The sequence below is a fragment of the Lepidochelys kempii genome, chromosome 12, assembly GCF_965140265.1.
Source record: "Lepidochelys kempii isolate rLepKem1 chromosome 12, rLepKem1.hap2, whole genome shotgun sequence".
In the NCBI taxonomy this organism is placed as follows: Eukaryota; Metazoa; Chordata; order Testudines; family Cheloniidae; genus Lepidochelys; species Lepidochelys kempii.
The window spans coordinates 32902415-32925436 of record NC_133267.1 but is presented as its reverse complement, the minus strand read 5'-3'; the positions used below and the strand labels follow the sequence as shown (position 1 = coordinate 32925436).

The window sequence follows — 23022 nt, the reverse complement described above, 5'->3', positions numbered from 1 at the left end:
ACAGAGAACATACTTTGGTTACACAGGCCACTGTCCGCATTTCAGATCTCAACCAGAGTACAGCAAGTTTTTAGCCCTGCCCCAGTTCCTAGGTTTCTTGCCAGTCCTTCCACCGGCTTGCCTTGTTCTTCCAGGTGGACTGAATTTATTCTCGAAGCGCGCAGCAGGAATGGAACAAAGACCAGTTGTTGGTGCTGAAGCCAGTTCCACGCGCAAGCAGTTGATGCTTTTCGGTGCAATCAGGCAATGCTCTGCCTGGGTTCCACAAGGCAATATGAGGTTAGTCTCATTGCTGAAATAACCCTGTGAAGCAGGGCTAAGAGGTAGGAACAGGGTGGGATTTTGCTGCAGGTCAGAGCATTCATTCTATTTTAGTATATCATTGTTAATCCAGGCAGGTTTTTTCTTTGGGGGGCAGAGGGGGAGAGAGCGCGTGAGCGAGCGTGTGTAAAAAAAGAGAGATAGGATATTAGGAAGGACCAAGAGGAATCACTGCAAAATGGACAAAATTCATTTCGAATTTGTAAATCTTGTGTTTAAAACCAGGAAATTCAACACAAGGAACTTGTTAACCAGCTTTAATGCTGCTTGAACTCGTCAGACCATTTGATTGGGTCCATCACCTGGGAACTGAACAAGTCACTAAAGCTGCATCCCAAAGATGATGACATGAAGGTTGAAGCGCTTCAAAATACCAGGCTGTGCTGCAACCCAAATGCTACCAAAGGTAGCAGGATGTGACAATCAGACGTACAGTAAGATGTCACCATTGTTCTTTACGCTGATTGGAGACAGGTTATTGAATCTCATACAGGAGCATAACATGTGATCAAACTCACAGAGAAACATCACACTAGAGATACATGCACAGTGAAATCCTCTGATTACAGTTCCCACTCTGCTGTTCACAGGGAACTTCACATCCTGATTGTCTTTCCTTTGCACCTCCATTTCTGGAGAGTCCAGGCTGCTATGTATTGTGGCAATATCATATGCAGGGTGACATACCAGTTCTTTTAATTCCCTCTGCCTGTCACACAGCTGTTCATACATTCTCTTTCCCACATCCGTGCTTTCCAGGGTAGAGATGATCTGGAGCTGCGTGTCATTGTTGTCGATGATGTTATATTCCAGCATCAAACACAGAATCTAGCAGTAGAACAAAAAAAGAAGATCACTCAGTGGGAGCTCTGCAGTTCATTTCTTCTGAATCTCTTGATTGTGGTGCGTATCCTGGGCTAGACAAGAACTACAGGGTGAAATTCTACAGTCTGCATTATTATGCAGGAGGTCAGCCTACGTGATGTTAATGGTCCCTTCGGGCCTTAAAATCTACAAATCCTAATTTACTGATGGTAAAGAATGGCTTTTGGTCTCTGAACACTTGACCTATCCATCCTACCCTCTACGTCTGTCCTGTTCAGTCAATCAATATCACATGGCAATTAAAAAACATAGCGTTTCTCTCCTGATCATTTTTGACTGGTTTTCTCTTTTTACCAAGATCTATTTAAAGATGTAAAATTCAAGCATCAGAAGAACTCAGGCAACATAGTATTCAACTTCATTCAGCAACTCCCCCACTATTAAAGGGATTAATGATAAATGGTAACAATACCTAAGGGCTCTTCTCCAGCATTTTTCACCAATAGCTCTCAAAGTGCTTTTACGAAGAGGTCAGTATCATTATGTCCCATATTAGAGATGGGGAAACTGAGGCATAGAGCAGTGACGTGACTTGCCCAAGGGCACCTAGTAGGGCACTGGCAGAGCTGGAAAGAGACCCCCCAGGTCTGCTGAGTCCCAGTCAGCACTCTATCTACTGAGCACCACTGCCTCCTCTTTATACAGATACAATTAAAATTACCTAAAGTAAATGAAGCTAGTGAAGAACTAAAACTCCTTCTCCCTATTTAATCATTTCCTATTTCCCTCTGAACCAAAACATAAAGCCACATTTCCAAAGGAGCCTCCTCTAAAAGGCAGTCACAAAAATGACATTGCACACCTGTTAGTGTAAGACCAATATGCCACTCCATGCACTAAAAGTGCACGTTGGTGCAAACAAATGACAATTTCCAAGGCATGCTGGAATGCTACCTGGATGCTAATTTTGCAGGTGCAGTTTAAAATACTCTTTCAGAAAAAGTGTGACCCCATAAAATATATGATTAGCTACAAGAAATACAGGTTTCTTAACACTTGATGGAGATTACAGATGGAATTTGTATGTATAAAAGTTATGCCGGGCATCTGAATGACTTTAAAAGCTTCCATCCTGTCCTGCATTACATATCTCCCCGTTCCATACACTGTTGAACTAGACATCAGCCTCCTCAAGGATTGGCTGTGTGGGTTCCCTAACCCTCACAACTCCTCTCTGTCTTTGTCTGTCCTATTCTACACAGCCATTGAAATTTCTGTCATTTCTTGATTCAAAAGCACATAACATCCTGGTACCTCTGACTGACTACAGTGAACTGCTGGGAAGAAAACATCCTTCCAAAAGCATCAGCGGCCACCGTTCATGTATCTCATACTCATAATTGTGGCAAAACAATATTTCACGGCAACCACATAATCAAAAGAAACAGAACATCCCCTCAATAGCGTTTCATTTGACTATACAATCGCTTTAAAGTTGGCCTAATGCTTCTATAATCCCAGTAGATCTTATTCTGGAAGAGGCACCAAAGGATTCCGATGCTATTTATTGCCCACAAAACATATTTGAGTGGTTATTCTAGGAATTACCTCCACCATGGTCTGGTTGCCCCTCAGAGCCAGTAGCATGCAGGGACCAAGTTTGTTTTCAGCCAGCGAAAGCAGGAACTTTTTTGTCTTATAACAAGACCCCATTAAAATATGAACCTGTGTAGAAGAGAAGAGAGGGAGAGATTAGAGAAGTAATGTGGATGCCCATAAAACAGTCAAAGAGCCACATCCCATCTACCGCAAAGGAAATTGGATCAGTCAGTACCGTGACAAAGAGCTTGCAATATTTCAATAACTTCACTGTGAAGAAGGCCACCTTTGCATTCTTCTTGAACGATCCCTTGATCGCTCTTTGATTTCAATGGGACTAATTCACTGAGAAAGGTGCTACCCAGCATGAGTCGTGGGAGCAGATTCTGGCCCTTAGTGAATACAGGTTTAATGAAGGAGCTGAACTGACAGTAAGGGAAAAGTCCTTCAATTATCCAAGGACAGGTGGGCAGTGGCAGTCCAGCCTTCCTCACAGAGCCTTGATCTGGAGGGACAGGAGAGTAGCCCAAATGCAGCTTTCATGCTCATTTGTAACTCAGTTTGTCTTCTGGGAAGGCCAATAAGGAAGCTGGGTGAAGTGCTGGGGTGGTATTGGCAATCAACCAATTTCACAGAGGCCACTGGATCACTGCTGATGGCATGTGGTTCGTACTGCTGACCTAGTTGGATGAGAGCCTCTGAGCGAGGCGGGTAAGTCTTCGTGACAAGGGGCACCACCACCCGTTCCCTGGAACAAGAGGTTAGCCTATCAGAGTGGCTGCTTGGAAAACTGGGGGTGTGCTTGTACGAAAGGAATACCTTGGGAAGGCAGGGTTCCCCCCAAGAAGTCACAGGAGTGCGACAGAAGTCACAGGAGTGAGACAGAAGCTGGGAAACTTCCATTTCCTTTCCCATTCACGAGACATTGTCTTGCTTTCTCTTCACCCATTTTTTTTTTCCCCTTGAAGAAAAGACTTCACTGAGCCACTCTTCGTTCTTTTCTGCTGAGTCATTCCGCCCGCTCAGACTCCATATTCTACGGCCAATCCCGGAGCCGTGACATCACAACATACGTGGAGATTGTATTCCTGGCATAAAACTAAGTCACCTGTGAAATTCAGTCAAGAAACTGGACTCTTCTCATAGAAGAGAATGGCAAAGACCTTATTCTAATTCCAAGGCATCTTGGAATGGAGGAGTGGGGGAGTCCTGGACTTCTTGCTCACCATGGCACTGCACATAGAATGCTATTTAGAAATCATGCATGAGCTTCCTTGCAGAACAGCGTGTGGCCTTTTACAACTTCTCCTGAGCCAGGCTGACACTGGGCAACGCATGCAGTGAGAGCTGCATCTCTCTGGAGCTAACAGCATGGCTATTCTACAACAGATAGACCATTTCTACACAATGGCTACCTAACACCATATTGCATAAGACTGAAGGAAAATTTGGATGTGTGTATGCGCACAAAGAATACTATGGAGCAGATGGCGGACAAATGGGGTTTGAGGTATGATTTCTGTACAGACTCCATATAGGGTATGGCCACAGAATCTTATGGCCTTAGATGTTTTAGAGGAGACCCATGTTATAAGCTTTGCTCCAGGCCTCATGAAATTCCTCATTGCTACCATGGTATTGGACTCTGCTAGAGAAGAGCTGAAACCTCATGGAAAACACTGAAAATTATTCTACAGCTGAGACCATTCTGCACACAGAGTAGATCATATACTACTGTATCTTTTTTCATCCCTCATTTTATTATCACCAGGGACTTTAACAAAGATAAATTAACAAAGGATCATTGTTTCTTAAGCGTTGATTCGCTGCCGCTGTCTGTAAGCAAGGTGCTCTCCGAGCCAAAAGGTTCTCATTTTCAGGCAAATGTCCTTATTAATATTTTTTTTTAAGAGCAGAAAAAAATACTGAAACACTAAGGTTAAAGTCAGAACAAGATTTTTTTCAAGCTTTACAGTGAGTCATTCATCGCTCTTTAAATATTTATCAATATCCTTTTAAAAGTGCCCAGGCTATGCCATATCGCTATGGGCTAGCGGCATCATGCTTTCTCATGCTACCTTGGGCTTGTCAATGCCATGCAGTCACATAGCTCCCTCAAGAGCAATGATTCAGTTTTAACAAAGACAGGGATTAGGACTTGCAAGGACAGAACACAGAAGAGAAAAAGCTAAGTTGTGACCAGGATCCGGTTCACAATTAGCTGATCAGCTTGAGTTTCAGTGACTGTACAGATAGGCACATAGGTACTTACATCACCCAAGAGGATCATTTTCAAAAATGCCTATGGGACTTAAGCTCCTAAATTAGTGACAGATCACGGTCAGATCTGAGTGCCTCACAAACAGTAACACAGGTCTCCTCACAACAGGAAGCGGGGAAGGAATGTCTCCCCTTTTACCTTACACGTTGGACACAGAGGGATGTAAACTGCTCACATGGGGAGTCTATGGCAGAGCCAGGAAATGAACTCGGGTCTCTTGTGTCCATTGCCAGGATTCCTAACAGAAACCGGCAGAGTAACATTGCTGTTCTCCAGTTGCATTCCCCAGAAGAAAACAGAATATGAAAACGTGTCGATAGAGAAGAGACACTGGACAGAAATCTTAAGATGTGTGTGTAAATATTAGTTCACATGTTTCAGTTTTGTTGAAAATCCACAGTAACCTACAATCCTCAGACTGAAAGCTTTGGGGGTGGACGTCAAGAACAAAATCCCTTCAGGTGACCATATTTTACTGACAAACAGATCATTAATGGTGATCACCACCCCAAGGGGGTTTTGGGGGCGGGATGGGTGTGATACCAATAAAATAAATGGGTTAAATTTTCAAAAATGAGAATGCAAATTCAGTTATTTGCATGTGCAAGAACATCTGTCTGACTTTTACTGTGGAAGTGCCTGTCTGTGCCATACCAATGCTCAGTCTGCATGTGCAAAAGTGTGGGTGACACTCCTGCATTGTGTGAGACAGCATCCACTTCTGAAAATGTAGCTCCTAACTACCTTTGAAAAACACACGCTTCTATTTGTTTTAAGGCTGTATAGAGGGATCTTATTTAATGATCTATAAACACTACGTGTATGGCTTTCTTGTTAACATACAAGCCAAATTGCCATTGTAAGTGAGAACAATGGATTAAAACTGGTTTTATGAAGATTTGGATTTACTGGTTAGACACTGATAGTTCACAGTGTCATAATTTTGCAAGACAGGGACAAAGCAAATAAAGCTACTTATCACCAGCTACATATTGGCTAAAGACTACAAAGAAATTACTAAACTCACGTTATTGCAGACACGTACCATACTGGCAAATAGTTCTCCATCGTCATCACAGGCCACTCCCCCAGGACTGTATAGCTGGAACCAGCCATCTTTGCCAGCCCGCACACTCAGCAAACACGAGTGGACCTGAGAGACAAAGCAAAGACACTTGGAAGGTTAGGGTTACCTCCAATATTCTCAGCACGTCCAGCATATTACCCAGCATCCCCAGAGCAGCCACTCCACAAAGCAGGGGGATTCCTCTTTTGGTGTTAATATTATTATTTACAGAGCTGCAAGCCACTCATTGTTTTTGCATCACTCAACAGAATCAACACTTGAACAAGGAGTGGAACTCTATCAATGCTAGCCAAACAGCCCTTTTCATTTCCTTCACACAAAGCCCAAAATGGCATTAATCTAGAGCAGCTCCACTAGAAAACAAAAGGCTTAAATTCCTCAGCTCCCTCACCACTCCATGTGTGTCTTAGTTTCTGGGGTGGCAGACTGTGGCTTCCTCATTCTACTTACAAAAGTCTGTTATTCTTTCTGCTGCTATGAAACTTCACCAGGTGCAAGGGGGAAAGCCCAGGAAAGAGACTACAGCAGAGACAGAGAAGGCAGAAACTGGGCAGAAGAATTGGCCCAAACAACTGGCAGTTACTCGTCCAAATTTGGCTCTGCACATGCCACTGCCATTGTAGTTTCTCTTATATCTAGCTCTACGGTCTTTAAGAAGAGTCCTCCCGCTTCTTGGACTCTGATGCATTAGAGCAAGCAGTCCCTCTTGTGATTTTCTCTTTTCAATGGGCATAGCTTTATTTCAGGTTTTTGGTGAGGGGGAGATGAAGCGAATTATCTTGCATTTGGGTATAATAATAATCTTGGGCCAAATTCATCAGTGGTGTAATTCTACAGAAGTCAATGGAGTTACACTAGCGTGGTAGGTTTGATCAGAGAGTCGAAAAAAAATCTGAATGCCAAAAATTCTCAGCACGGACAACAATGCAAGTTCCAACTTACTCCTTGCCTGCAGTTCTGTGGTAGTTTTTTTCCCCTGCATGCTGATATAGAAGATTAATGGAGATGAGAGGCCCTGTCTGAATCAGCTTCAGCTGACTACGTTAAACAAGTTACATATGTGGCTGTGAAGCCGTCAGCCATCACGACACAAGAGCTATGCACTGATTCCAGGAATACCCTCCTTTGTTCATGAGAACAAAGTCACTGGCACACAACAAAACTGAAACGCAGCTAAACAAAAACTTCTTGTTTTGTAAATCACAGGATCCAGAGCTTGCTGCTTCCCTGTTCTCAACAGACGAGGAAGAGCCTGAGGGAGCATACAGCAAATAGGAAAATAATTCTTGCTGGTTGCATTTTACTGCAAAGCAGTGACATCATCAACTCATTTCTGCCACAGAAGATGGAGGTCATGTTTATATACAAGGCAAGAAGCCATCTATCATACTGCAGCCTATATCCTGAATGCATTTTGGCTCTCTAGGTGATTCAAGGGCAGCAGACCGAGAACTACACAGTGCTTTGGCACTTGTACTGCTTCGTGCAGGAACGTTTTGACAAGTGCACTCACAAAAATCCCTTTGATTACTATTCTGCTTAAACTGGAAAAAGAGACTCACTTCTTGTCTTGGGTCTTCCGCAAATCTTTGAATCACATATTTCAGCTCCCTAAAAAAAAAAAGGATGAAAGCCAACAGTTGATTGGTTGCAGAATTCACACAGGAGTCACATTTCTTGTGGGTTACACTTTAAATTTATATATTTGCAGTTTAGAGAGAAATAAATGGAACAGCAGTTCCAAGAAATAGGTGGTCTAAAAGTGATAGTGCCTATTTAAAATAGGCTTGGAAAGCTTTTGATGATGCACAGTGACAAACTATCAGTATCAAATGTCTTTAGTCCATGGACTTTTGCAGCCGCAGTAAATTACAAAGTAAACCACATAACTTTATTACTAACAGAACATACGCTCAGACCATCACAGACAAAAATATTGGAGACAAGACACCAATCGACCCATCCTTGCTAGTGCTGACTTGGTTTTGGTATCACAGAAAGGCATTTTAAAGAAACAAACACTTACTTTGTGAATTTCTCATGTGCGAGAGCCCTGCAATTAAAAACAGAAAGGTCTGAGAATTTGATTGATTGATTTTTGCAATTCTTACACAACACATTCCATAAACACGCAAAGCAGCTGCAGCCCACATTGCATAAAAGGGACTATACTGCGGACACAGACCCAGGTAGAAAACCCCCTTCATTTAACAATTATGAAAAGCTAATAGCACAGGGACAAATCCAGTCATTTTTACTCAGTCTTTATTTAGACAAAATTTCCATCAACTTCAACGGGAGGTTCACGTCAGCGGAAAGAGAGTAAAGGACTTCACAGTTTGGCCACTGAACTTAGAGTTGTAAACAGAATTTTGGCTCCCTTAAAGGCCCAGGTGTGTTCTTTAATTGCACTGCAAGGCCCGGTCACAACTAATTAGTGTCGCACATCAGTAAGGCAATTGTTGGTCATTTTGTAAAGTGCCTTGCATCATGGTACTGAGTTATACTCCCCCTGGGGAACTTCAGGAAGACTGACTCAGGCAAATGATGCCACTGATTCCTATTTCCCAAGACATGCCATAGCTCAGGTAGCCTGGTCCAGAGGAGTTGGACCTTGTTGCTTCAAGGCATTGGGCCACTGGGGGATGTGATAAGCTAGCAAAATTGTACAATTATAGGCTGTAATGTTCACCCTTGGAGATCTACATTTTATAAACACTAGTGCTCATTAATAGGTTTCCAAGGGAGCTTGGCTGCTCCTTAAGTGGCAGGGCAGCTTCTTCTTTCTACCAAAACACCGTAATACAAACAATTTAAGTCTTGATCACGTGGATGAAACGTCCTTGGATAGTCAGTCATGCGTTTCCTCCTCCCTGCTACAACTTCACCCTCCCCACCTTAGTGTATCAAATTACTCATTCCTCTCCAGGATTGTCTTGGAAAAAAGGGGAGAGGGACACAGGGCCAGGAAAACTATGCCTCTTTTTCTGTGGCCACATTGCATACGTTCCACTGGACTTTTCCGAAGTACAAGTTCTCCGGTGCAACAAGGTTTAACAGACTGTAGAGATTGCACCATCAAACAACCACACCAACAGGGATCTCAGTAAACAATCTGGTGCTGTGAACTTACTCCTTGGGAAACGGGATAGGTTGAAGCAAGCTGGCCAGAGCTGGTCTCCAGTCATCATAGTCTGACCTAGGAGAGGAACATTGTTATTAGCACCAAGATGTTTTAATACAGACTGTCAGCAGTTGGTTCAATGAGTCAGAAGTCATTTACTGTAAGCAGCAGCAATTTCTCTGCTTTATTGACGCACTCTAATGATCTAGGGTGACATTTTCCCGTTTCATTTTCAGCATGTTCTCCGGCATGGCACAATAAATCACATATTTACAATGAAATGCTGAGACCTGGCCTCCAGAGACCTCCTCCATGTCACCTTAAAGATGTGAGTTGTTTATGAGACCTAACATTTAATTGCTAGGTAATATTTTCATCTAACTTTGAACTGCAGTTACCAAGCCATTATTATTTACAACTCCACTCTGAACTTTAATCAGACCCCCCCCCCTTTTTTTTTTATGGTGGAGGAATGAGCCAGATTACAAAGCTGCCATCACATTTGCCCTACAAGTACCAAGTGCAATTTTACGGCCTGCTTCATAAAACAATTACATATAGTTAATTTGAGATTTCTGTGAACTTCACTTGGTGCGCACTCACAACTCATTAGACCCTTTTTTCTTCCGCCTCTCAGAGGTGGCCACTCCATTATACAACAAAGTGGCATGGAATCAATGGAATAAAAGGGCAAACCAAACTCTCTGCTCCAGAATGGAAAGTATGCCCAAAGAAAAAGAAATTAAAACCCTCGGCACATGGGAAAGGTGCCATTCAAACCAGACAAGGACCAAGGGCTAATTTAGATCAGGGGTCTGCAACCTTTTAGAAGTGGAGTACCAAGTCTTCATTTATTCACTTTAATTTAAGGTTTCGCATGCCAGTAATGCATTTTAACGTTTTTAGAAGGCCTCTCTCTATAAGTCAATATATTATATAACTAAACTATTGTTGTATGTAAAGTAAACAAGGTTTTCAAAACGTTTAAGAAGCTTCGTTTAAAATTAAATTAAAATGCTGATCTTACGCCGCCGGCCTGCTCAGCCTGCTGCCAGCCTGGGGTTCCACTCACCTAGGCCGGCAGCAGGCTGAGCGGGGCCTGCTGCCGGGACCCCGGCTGGCAAGGGGCTGGCAACCAGAACCCCAGACTGGCAGCGAGCAGAGCGAGGCTGGCGTCCAGGACCCCAGACCAGCAGTGGGCTGAGCGGCTCCGTCTGCCAGCTGGGGTTCCGTCCGCCAGCTCCTGTCAGCCAGAGTCCTGGCTGCTGGCCCTGCTCAGCCCGCTGCCGGTCTGGGATCCCTGCCCTGCCCACATAGAATGGGTACCTACCTTCTCCCTGGTTCTAGCCCATTCTCTTCCTCTCTCTCTGCACTGAGCTGAGGGCGGGAGTGCACTGAGCACAGGGCTGAGGGTGAAGGAACAGGCTGGGGGTTGGGGTGTAGGGTCTGGCCAGGAGCTAGAATGAGGGAGGGGGCTCAGGGTTGTGGCAGGAGGTGGAGTACTTACCTGGGCAGCTCCCATTTGGTGTGAGGGGTGCAGGGGGAATGTGTGTGTGTGTGTGTGTGTAGGAGTTCCAGTTTGGTTCTCAGGGTTGGGGTGGGAATGTGGGGGGGGGGTGCAAGAGTCAGGGCACGGGGGAGGCTGGGGGCGTGTGAGGAGGTTGCAGGAGTCAGGGCAGAGGGCTGGGGACATGTGTGGGGGTGCTGGAGTCAGGGCTGGGGTCGTGCGTGGATGCAGGGGTCAGGGCAGAGGGCTGGGTGTGTGTGAGGGGGGTGCAGGGGTCAGGGCAGAAGGCTGGGGTGTGTGTGCCCGGCCTGGGTTTGGCAGCGGGCTGAGCAGGGCCAGTGGCTAGGACCCGGCAGGCAGCAGCGTGCCATTAAAAATCGGCTCACGTGCCGTCTTTGGCACGTGTGCCATAGGTTGCCGACCCGATTTAGATCATGAAAGGGAAAAGACAGCATTGTCATTTTCCAGAGACATTATTTTTTGCACAGATACATTTTGTTTTGAAAATACTTCAGCAGTGTTGTCTGGGGAGAGGGTAGGCGAGGATAGCAAAAGAGGGCGGAGGACAAGAGATCTATTTAAGTTGAGCCCACACACAAAAAGGGAAAGAATTCACAAATGGAAATATCTCCCCTCTGTAAAACATTAGCAGGATGTATCTGCTACTTGATTCATTTTATTTTCATCTTCAATGTCTGTAGACATAGTTGACCATATCTGAGGTGCCTTCCAAAGGAGGATGTTCATGTGAACTGGGCTAGAGGGAATGATCGGCTTCAAGTGTAAGTGTACTTTACTGGAAAGCCAATTCCCTCAATCCGCCCACAAGGTGGGAACCGCTCGAATGGATAGGTCAATAGGGAAAAGCAGGGAAGGTACATTTTGTATGAATAATACTCCGCGCCCTTTCATCAAAGGATCTCAAACATCAATTAATTAATTAACTAGGCCCCACAACATGCTGTGCAAAGAGTATTACTACAACCATTCTATAACCATTTACAGATGAGTCAGATGAAGCAAAGAGAATGTAAGTGATTTGACAAGTCTGTGGCAGAATTGGGAATAGAACCCAAGAGTCCTGATGCCCAGTTCTCTGTCCTAAATACTAACACTCCCACAAGAAGTCCAGGAGCTCGTGGCCGAAACATAGGCTGATTCCAAGCTAAGCTCTTAATATGAGACAAACACTGTGGAAGATCTAAAAAAGATAGCGTAGGAAAGATTTTAGCTCTTCCTAGCACTGTTACCTTTCAGATTTGGTTTAAAAGCTAGGAGACTAGGGACTCCAGCTTCATTTCAAACTTGGCACAAGATTATGACGTCTCTTCAGAGATGAACAAAGCGTAATGTTCTCGGATGTGCATCATGTACTGATAGCACTAAGATCACACTCAGTTAAGAGACAACAAACAGAAGAACCCACTCAATAGTTATAAAAGAGCAGAAGCGGTTCTGTCCCAGAGAAAAGAAAATATAGACAAGTGCTGTGTCCAAACGCCCTAGCAGCCTTCCCTAGTGAAGCCAAGTCAACCCAACACATATAAAACAGATTTTCCATAATCTTTCAGATACGCAGTTTAACAGACAGTAAAATCCAGTCCACTAAACATCAATGATGCAAAGAAGATCTGCATGCATGAATATCGGATTATTAAACAACAATGTAAGGAGCTGATGAAATCCCAACTCAAGACAATCAAAATGATCAAATTAAGGGAGGAAAATAAACAGACAAGAGTATGACGACTCCAGCTCACCGGAAAACCTGGGATCCCTTTCTGCTACAGCTTCCAGTTCTTTAGAGCAACAAACACCACACAACCCCTTGGGATTCTGAAGGCATAGAAAGCTCACAGATGAGTGATCCAAGAGCACTGTGAGCTAGGATAGTCCCATATCCTAGTGGTCTCTCTTCCACCCTACCATGTGGGAGACCTGGGTTTGATTCCCACTTTCGGCACATTTCCATCAGATGATGTGTGTAACTCAGTGAGGGAACATGACAAGGAAAGGCACACATTTTTGGTTCCTGTACTCCAGAGAGCAGCCTGCTTTTTCATGATCATATAATCAGGTAGCAAATCTACACTGTGAGCAGCTCCTCCTAGCAGGCAAAGGGTCTCAAATACTGTGGCCAACAGAGTTTCGGGACATGATTTAGAGATCCCCCCCATCAAGAAACAGTAAAATAAATTGGTGTAAGGTGTCAGCATGAGAAAGGAGGTCAGTTAAGCACATAATGTGGCATTGTCCAGGCAGATAACCCCAACTCAGTTTTCTCTAGGACTCTAAACAAACAACAGTTGAGAATCCTGGCTATGTCCTCTAATAAATCCAACTTATTACCCTCTTGTTATCTTTAGTACTTGAGGCACAAAGCAAATCTCATGTCAAGCTATGGTGCTCTGCAACAGAAAGCCTCAGGTCTATGCCAGTGATTCTAAAAGGCATCAGGCCTGATCTTGCCCTCTGTCACACTAGTGTAAATCAGGAGCAACTCCACTGAAGTCAGAGAAGTTACACTCGTGTACAACCGGTGTGAGACCAGAATCAAGCCCACTGCAGCTACAGTACTCTTTGAGCTTTCATTAACAGAGTTTCTTCCTTAAGACACACAGCACTTTTGTGGACTGTGAGCACAGCTCTCAGCACTGCCAGTTTTACAGACACTAGGCAAGAATAGCACCGAGCCAGCTCCATTATGTGCTTCAGAGGAGCAGGTCCTAAAGACGGAATTCTTTAAAGCAGCAGCTTTGGTTCTCCATCATCTCCATGTAGGAGTTAATGCCTTCAAATGTAATAGCACCTGGGGATGGGCCTGCCTGGAAGCATGACTGGTGGTAATGCAAGAAAAACGCTGCACTGACACAGACCCTTTCATTAGAGAATCTCCAGGCCCTTTAAGCAAAGAAATATTAATTAAACTCACAACAGGCCTGCGAGATATTATCCTTGTTCTAAAGATGAGTAAACTTAGGCACAAATAGGTTAAGCAAAATACATCCGGGCAGTAGCAGAGTCAGGATTTAATCTTGGGAGTCCTGTGTGCTCTAACCACTAGACCTCTGTATAAGACAGACCACGCCAAACACCTACCTCCTGGGCACAGCCATTTATTCACAGTTGCAATTCATATTCCATCTGCAGCTACATTTTGAAAATTACTGTCACTGGGTCTACGACGTGCTCCCAAATAGCTTTGAGATTAAATACAGTAAAACCTCAGAGTTACGAAGTGACCGGTCAACCGCACAGCTCATTTGGAACCAGAAATACGCAGTTAGGCAGCAGCAGAGGTTCTACTGTACGTATATTGTTGATGTTTAGGTGCAGTGCGACCAACTAGAAAAGTGATCCTTTAAACCAGGAGACAGACCATTGCCAAAAGACTGGGCTAAGACATTCAAGGCTTCTTCAATACACATTTGAGTTAAGCACCTGAAGATCTTTCCCAACATAAGCTTAAAAGCTTAAACCTACTTTGAGGTTTAATATGTGAAGTCACTGTGACATCTCAGGTTAAGTTTTACACTGTGGAAATCCTTTCTTGTGCAATCTGGAGAGTTGTGATTAGGAATAATATGCACTAATCAATTTTTTTTGGCTGATCTTCAAAAGAAATTGGGAGGAGGAAAAAAGCAGCTTATTAAAGGGGAAGAGAGAGTGAGACATTGCAGACAGAGTCATGCAGAAATCTGAGACTCTCTATATTAAAGCTGGGATGTTATCTACTTCAAGCAGCACATGTCATTTGTGGAGGAAGGTCTATGAGGAACATTAGTAATAAACCAGATTCCATTTTAAACACCAGGAAAAAAGAAAACTACCTTAAGTGAACTATTTAGAGTTTGGACACAGAAGTGTAATCCGAACATGGAATACAGAAGTGTAATCTGAACATGGAATCTTGTCATGCATCTAGTCTCCTTTTCTGGTCACTCTTGAGAATTAGTTGTATCAGCCAATTCATGACCACGGAAACATGAAATAAACGCTGCAGAAAAATAACAAGATGAAAACTAAAACTTATTAGAAGCCTCCAGGAGTGGTCTCATTCTCCTCACACCAACTCCTTCTTCAAATACATTCTCACTCTCTACAGATCCCGTCAGGTTATTGCACTCACAAGGTTGATTTTTTCATTTTTTGGTCCCTGAAAAGCTCTGAAGCCCTGTTGGACAAGTCAGGGCTGTTTAAAACAGGAAAAAGGAAGGGAGTTGGGAGTATCTCTGGTTGAATGTTAACAAGAGGCCACAGCAGGGGAGGCATAGTGCACAAAGATACAGAAAGCATAATGAAAAGTGCGTATGACAAAATTTCCCATGTAGCTGTTCAGTGGTTGCTGAACTGAAAGCTCCAACTCACTAATCACAAGCCTTTAATCCCATGGAGGGCCTCTGCGAGAAAGCAGCCCCAGTGCAGCCATTATTCAGGATTTCAGTTTAAAATCCCAGATCAGGCAAAAATTAATGTCAGGATTGTGTGTTACTGAGCGTGAAGCTATCTGCAGAGTCCATGGAAAGCTAGGCACAGACTGGGTATCAAGGTGCTAAACGTGTGAAGGCTGTCAGAGTGACCACTTGCCATTGCAAACAATGTAACTTACCCAGAAAACTGTCTCTCTCTCAGTCCAGAATGTTAGCCACCAATAATAATTAATCTCTGCCTAAACTGCATTTGACTTAGGGCCATCACAATCATCTGCCTGCAGACATAATACATTTTCCTTTCCAGGTATCACCTTTCACCAAAATGAAAATCTGCCCACATGTCATATGCAGCGCAAACAATCCAAAACATATTAGCAGCCCAGGGCAACCCTGATAAACATGACATCAGAGAATCTGCTTGGAATATTCAGGGCATGGTGCTGACCTATTGGGGAATGCAGAGGAGGCTGGGGAAGCTGCAGTACATGTGTGCAGTAAGAGAACCTGGAGTTTGGGGCAGTGTGGATCCACACATGGACTGGAACTTCAGGGCGGAAATCATTTTCACTGGGCACTCGCTTGGGCCAGTAAGAAATGCTGCTGCCATTGTCTGAAAAAGGAGCTGGAAGTCTCTTATGCTCAGCATTGTTGTTTTAAAGGCAAATGTAGTGCTGCTGGATTGACAGCTTTGGAGAGTGAAGTCCTCTAATGTTCCCAGCAGATACAAAGCTCAAATAGCAGCAATGTAAGTTTCTCCAGGCATCTCTGCCGCTGGACTTAACTCTGTCCTGTACTTACCTACAGGCATGGCCCACATCGAGAGATATTTGGGGCCTCTTTTAGGTTCCGAAAGCACCTAGCACATTGTGGACAGCAACGGAAACAAATAATAACAAAGAGGAAAGATGGTCACAGGAAAATTCACAAGCACCGTCCGTGGCTGCTGCCTCTCCTAGTGGATTCTGCTCTTGCAACTGGGTTAGCCGCTATTTTAACTTACATATTAGCCTGACTGACAACAGTAGATGTCTCCAGATATGAATTGGGGAACACATTTTTCTTTTTTCCTTTATAACATAATTGCTTATATACCCTAAAAGGTAAGAGAACTCCCACATAATCTGAAGACTAAGCAATCCCGGAGACACTTGCATACATGTGCCACCTGCAAGTGGTGCCCCAGTGAGTCAGGCTGCAGGCAGCCTTTCCTCTGCTGTGGATGTACAGATCTCAACATGTGAACTTAAATCAGTCAGCTGAAGTTGAGACACAGCCAAATTTGTCAGCAGATGTTTCCCTCCTTACAGGTTTGCAACTGGGAGAAGACCTTGCTGACATTATGCTGGAAATTTGCTCCACGTGGAAGAAACATTTTACTGTACAGGAAACTCTTCAGTGTATGGGAATCATCATCACTTAAACCAGGCACTGGACAGTGGCAGGCAGCTCTCGGATGCTCTAACTGAATATTCTCAACCGCAAATTTTCAATCAATTTACCATAGATTCAAAGTAAAAAATTAAGACTATTTGTCTTTCAAAAAAGGGGGAGGCGGGTTGGCTGGTATTGATGATATCATCAAAGTCCAGGATCTGTGGGAGTCTATTTGACACTGAGTTTGAACCATCACGAAGAGGACAAAAAGCATATTTGTATTCCAGGTTAGAATACAGCTTCTTTAAAATCTGTCCAGACTATTCCTCATCTTCCAATACATGTCAAAAAATTAGTATAGGTTTTTCTTTTGTATGATGATGATGGAAATCATCAACCATTCCTGGTTCTATCACAGTCATCTCAATGTGGATGACAAAACTGAACTTGGTTAGAGATGAATTTTGTCAAACAGGTGCTCAAGCTTCCGTGTTGCAGAAGTATGAGTTATTCTAGAGGTTATTGAATAGCATTAAATTTTAATAGCTCAAAGGTTCTTTGATTCAAAAATGCCAAGTGTTCAGGAGAAAGAAGAACAGGAAATGTCCTCTACTGAAGATATTGTTAAGGATTCTTATTTGTGAGACTTTGAATAATTAAAATTAGCCTAAATAGATTACTCCCTGACGCCCTAAATTAATTATATAGTCATTAAATAAATAATGACTGTTATTGCAGGTAGAACTTCCTAGTTCAGGACGGGTTTGGGAAAACACCCAGAATGACTGAGGGACATTAACTCGCAACTTTGTTAGTAGTCTCAGTAGAGAGGAGGGGCTGAATGGGAATAGAAGGGCATTGGAACTAGGTTAAAAGCAGTGCCTTTTGTGTCAGGACCAGGACATACTGGCAAGGCAGTCAGAGGAAACTTGCACTGATTTTCTTGTACCCATTGGTGATGTGCTGTGCTCATTTTGTGGACTTAGGTCTCCAGGGTGGCCAATTACACACACACACACACACACACACACACACAGCCATAATGGCTCCCCATCACCACTGTTTCAGTTGAGGAGCTTGTTGAAAATACTTGTGGATCATGTCACAAACTGTATTTTAATGTACAGTATGTAATGAAATCATAGTTCTCTGTACAAGACTTGAGACTGATGCAGATGCTTCATATGGGTAACCTGAGAGTTGGAGGTAAACCACAAGGAAGAACATGCCCGTTAGTGAATGTGTTTATAAAATCTGTGTCAGTTGCATGATGAAACGAAAACAATAAAACAATCAATGCTTAATGAGAAAAATGAGTAGCGCCCAAGATAGCGTTGGGACTGGGAGTTCATGGTGTTTATGGAAAGTATCAAGAGTCAAGGGGACTGGGATGAATATGAGGTATGTCTCATGCATTACCTACGCACACACAGACTCTCAAGGTACCATGTAAACCAAAGCCAAATGCTGTGTTGATCGAACACTAACTTTTCTAAGGGGCAGGAAAGAGGAGTCTAGTCAAAGAGGAACCTACTCAAAACTTTGTATTAAAGCAGCTTGCTGCTAAAAAGGAGAATGACAGCTCCATCTTGGATTTAACTCGCCTTGCCAATAAATTGTATAGCCCATATTTTCAGGCTCTGTCTGCATAGAATCAAAGTGTGCGATGTCTGCATGTATACATGCAAATGTGGTAACGGCATACACAAAACATACTCGTGCATTTTTATAATTCTGAAAATGTGGCCCTCTGCTGGCTCTTGTTTTTAGGAAGTCCTCAGTCATCACATTTTGATTTATTTAATTCCAGGGAGTACATATTGAAATCTTGCCCACTTATTTAATGAAACTCTGGCCTCGCTGACGTCAGTGAAAAAACTCCCATTGACTTTGGCAGAGTCAGGATTTCATCCACAATGCCTTGTAACCCAAACATCTCAAATCTCAGTTATTTACCCCTCACAACACCTTGTATTATTAAAACATTAAAAATGGGGAAACTTTAGTGGTTTTCCCAGCACCACTTTCATTTATTTATGAGCACGAATTCGATCTAGTTGGTATTACTGAAACCTGGTGGGCTGATCTGCATGATTGACATGTTAAAAATCAAATGGTTATAACCTATTTAGGAAGGACCGAGTGGGCAAAAGGGGAGGCAGAGTGGCACTCTATGTCAGCAATGGGATTATCTGTTTCCCAAACACAGAAGAAAATGATCCTGAATGTTACACATCAATGTGCTAACAGATAAAGCACAAGATGCGATATTAGTTAATGTCTGCTACAGACCATCAAATCATACTGGGGAACAGGATGACCACCTCTTTACACACCTATTTATAATGTGCAGGGGGGAAAAAGCTGTGTAATCATGAGGGATTTCAATTTGAGTGACATATGCTGGAGGTCTCATGCTGCCAGCAATAAAACATCCTTGACATTTCTAAACATTATAGATGACAATTTCCTAACTCAAAAAGTGTTGCAGCTAACAGGGTAATTCTATATTAGACCATTTCTTGACAGATAAAGAGAAAATGATCACAGAAATAGACATTGATAATAGCTTAGGTACAAGTGATCACGACTTGATCACATTTATAATGTGTAAACAGAATAAAATCCAGACCAGTAATAAATAAATAAATTATATACATTTGGTGCTTTAAAAGGGCCAATTTCACAAAGCTGAAAATAGTTATGAGCAAGATCAGCCGGGAGGAAGAGTTTAATCAGAAAAATGTGAATGATAATTGGGAATTGTTTAGGAACACTTTGTGGGTTTTTTGGATGTCTAGCAATCGAACAAGGAGGCTGTACTGATTTAAAAAAGAAAAAAAACCTTGTTAGAGAGGAAATGAAAGCAGCTATAAAAATAAAAAAATGACAGTAAGGAAGAGTTTTTAAAGTATATTTGGAGCAAAAAAATTCCTAACAATGGTATTGCTCCATTATTAGATGGAAATGGTAGAATTATCAATAATAATGCAGAAAAGGCAGCATTGTTCAATAAATATTTCTATTCTGTATTTGTGAAAACACAGATGATATAGTCAAGTCATATATGCTAACAGTCTTCCCATTCCACTAGCATCTCAGGAGGATGCTAAACAGCAGCCAGTAAAGTTAGACATTTTAAAATCATCAGGTACAGATAACTTGCGTCAAAGAGGTTTAAATGACCTGGCTGAGGAGCTTGCTGAATCATTACTGTTGAATTTCAATCCAGAACCTTGCTGGATCATTACTGTTGAATTTCAATCCAGGAGCTTGCTGGATCATTACTGTTGAACACTGGGAAAGTTCCAGAAGACTGACAGAAAGCTAATATCATACCAATATTTAAAAAGGGTAAACAGGATAACTTGGGTTATTATAGGCCTGTCAATCTGACATTGATCCCAGGGCAAAATAATGGATCAGCTGATATGAGATTAAATCAACAACAAATTAAAGGATGGTAATATAATGAATGGTTTCAGAGTAGCAGCCGTGTTAGTCTGTATTCGCAAAAAGAAAAGGAGTACTTGTGGCACCTTAGAGACTAACCAATTTATTTAAGCATAAGCTTTTGTGAGCTACAGCATCCCATGAAGTGAAGTGAGCTGTAGCTCATGAAAGCTTATGCTCAAATAAATTGGTTAGTCTCTAAGGTGCCACAAGTACTCCTTTTCTTTTTGCGAATATAATGAATGCCATTTAACATGGGTTTATAAAAAATAAATTATCAGATGAACTCTGGTACTTTTTTTTTTTTTTTTGAAGAGTTTACAGGTTTGGTTCATAAAGGTAATACTGTTGATGTAATATACTTACACTTGACTCAGTAGCCACAACATTTTGATTAAAAAACTAAAACGATATAAAATTAACATGGCACACACATTAAATGGATTAAAAGATGGCTCACTGATAAGTCCAAAAATGTAATTGTAAATGGGGAATCATCACTGATCGGGTATGTTTCTAGTGGGGCCCCATAGGGATCGGTTCTTGGCCCTATGCCATTTAATGGCCTGGAAGAAAACATAAAATCATCACTGATAAAGTTTGCAGATGACATAAAAACTGGGGGATTGGTACATAATGAGGAGGACAGGTCACTGATACATAGCAATCTGGATCACTTGGTAAGGTGGGCACAAGCAAACAATATGCCTTTTAATATGGCTAAATGTAAAACTGGGAACTAAGTATGTAGGCCATACGTACAGGATGGGGGACTCTATCGTGGGAAGCAGTGACTCTGAAAAAGATTTGGGGGTTGTGGTGGATAATCAGCTGAACATGAGCTCCCAGTGCAACACTCTGGTCAAAAGGGCTAATGTGGTCCTTGGATGAATAAACAAGGGAATCTCGAGTAGGAGTAGAGAGGTTATTTTACCTCTGTATTTGGCACTGGTGCAACAGCTGCTGGAACAGTGTCCAATTCTGGTGTCCACAATTCAAGAAGGATGTTGATAAGTTGGAGAGGGGTCAGAAAAGAGTCACAAGAATGATTAAAGGATTAGAAAACATGCCTTACAGTGATAAAGTAAATAGACTGAGCTCCTTTGAGTATAACAGAGAGAAGGTAACGGGTGACCTGATTATTTTCTATAAGTGTCTACAGGGGGAACAAATATTTGATAATCGGCTCTTCAACCAAGTGAGAGCTAGACAAATTCAGACTGGAAATAAGGTGCAAATTTTAAACAGTGAAGGTAATTAACCACTGGAATAATTTACCATGGGTCATGGTGAATTCTCTATCACTCCAATTTTAAAATCAAGACTGGATGTTTTTCTAAAAGATCTGCTCTAGGAATTATTTTTGGGAAGTTCGCTGGCTTGTTATACAAGAGGTTTAGACTAGTGATCACAATGGTCCCTTCTGGCCTTGGAATCCATGAATTACACTGTAACTCAGAAGTAGAATTGAGTGTAAAACCCAGGAATCCTAACATTCAATCCCTTTGGGTCACACAGCCTCACTGTTTGAATACATGTTCCACTCTAATTTTTTTATTTCTACCATGCATCTCGTGTTATCCATTGATTTTACTTATTCATCCAGTTGATAATGTCAATTTCCACCCCAAAAAATTAGTGCTGAAAATCCTTTTAGTATCAATCCTTCTTGAAAGTATACTTGCTCCAGTGAAACCTATCCAAAAGACTAGCCTGATTAGGCAACGTCATGTCTCAGAGACCTTGTCAAAATATCCCTAAGTGTATGGAATTCAATTCTAATTCATCTTTATCACAAGCATTCTGTAATGGTTTCTTTAGCAGTCATTTATTTATCTGGGTTTCATTGTACCATGTGGACTGCCTAATCAACAGAGTAGCTTGTGAGGGAGGGAAGTCTGAACCACCTACAAAACCCAGGCATAACGAGTTGCAATACGTTAAGGGCTCAATCCTGTGAAGAGCTGAGTTCCTACTGAGGGACACTTGAGCTCACTCAACTCCCACTGAGGCCAATGGGTGCTGTGATGCTTATCACAACACAGGGTCTTGGCCTAAAACAGGAGTTTGTCTCTTAAAGCTAGTTCCACCCCCTGGAATCTGTGTTCAGTAATCCCGATGTGGTCCAGAAGGGTGAAATGGGAATGTTTTGTGGGTAATAAATGACCAATAGCTGCCAGCAACAATATCCTGTCTCAATGTACAAATAAGCTTTCAATTTTCATCCTCCGAATACTATTTTTAGAATTTATTGGCAGCACCAGATGCCTCTTTCAGGCACTGGACTTCAGTGCTCACATTAGATTTACAACCCTGTCTTATCTTGCCAGCTGCACACAGATGTTGGAGGAGACAGACCTCTGGGAAAAGCCCCCTAACTGCTAAGACGACAACGTACAAAAGGCTGTAAAAAGTCACTCACAGCATTTTGAGTATTTCCACGTAGCAGCCAAGAATCCTGTCTGCCTGGGCACTCAGCTCGATGCTCATGGTGCTACAGGTGGGGCTGACCATCAGGCAGTCAATCAAGTTGGGCTCACTATCGTTGCCGACATTGGCCGTCATCTTCTGGTTAGCTGTGTTGTTACGCTCCACTTCCACGTGGATCTCGTTTGATGTGACAATGACTGATTTGAGGCGAGATTCGCTCAAGGTTGCCTCTTGAGAGACTAGGTCAGGACTCGTGTGGAGAAGCCGGAGGGGTAAGTTAGACTTTCGGTCACATTGCTGTTGGCAGCCGTTGCGAATTTCCTTCAGGCTTGGAGAATTGTCTCGACTGCATTTTAAAGAGAAACTTATAACGTTAGTAGCCAAGCATAACAGACATAACATGGGGAAGACAGTGGGGCTGAGAAGCCAAGTTCTGTTGCAACTGCCCACTGTATTTTACCCCAGCCCATTTGATTACGATTCTCCTTTTTATTCGTATTACAAACCTCGATGAAAACTATTGAAGCCCCAGAAGGACCATTCCACAGGCCCTTATACTGTGAGAATTTGTACTTTCCATCAGTCTGA

General features: G+C 42.7%; 1 protein-coding gene across 7 annotated transcripts in view; it reads right to left on the bottom strand.

The window, feature by feature from the left end:
• The window catches only part of CMIP (c-Maf inducing protein), a 170881-nt gene that overhangs the window by 9114 nt on the left and 138745 nt on the right, over positions 1–23022 (bottom strand). For 5 of the 7 annotated variants that reach the window (XM_073308044.1, XM_073308041.1, XM_073308043.1 and 2 more), the window contains 7 exons: positions 22427–22780; positions 9247–9312; positions 8140–8166; positions 7676–7724; positions 6054–6179; positions 2755–2871; positions 1009–1149 (listed from right to left, as the gene is read on the bottom strand). In XM_073308044.1, the coding sequence (XP_073164145.1) occupies positions 1009–1149; positions 2755–2871; positions 6054–6179; positions 7676–7724; positions 8140–8166; positions 9247–9312; positions 22427–22780 (880 nt within the window). The remainder of the gene's footprint in view (positions 1–1008; positions 1150–2754; positions 2872–6053; positions 6180–7675; positions 7725–8139; positions 8167–9246; positions 9313–22426; positions 22781–23022) is intronic. The other 2 variants (XM_073308042.1, XM_073308045.1) reach the window with 1 other exon arrangement.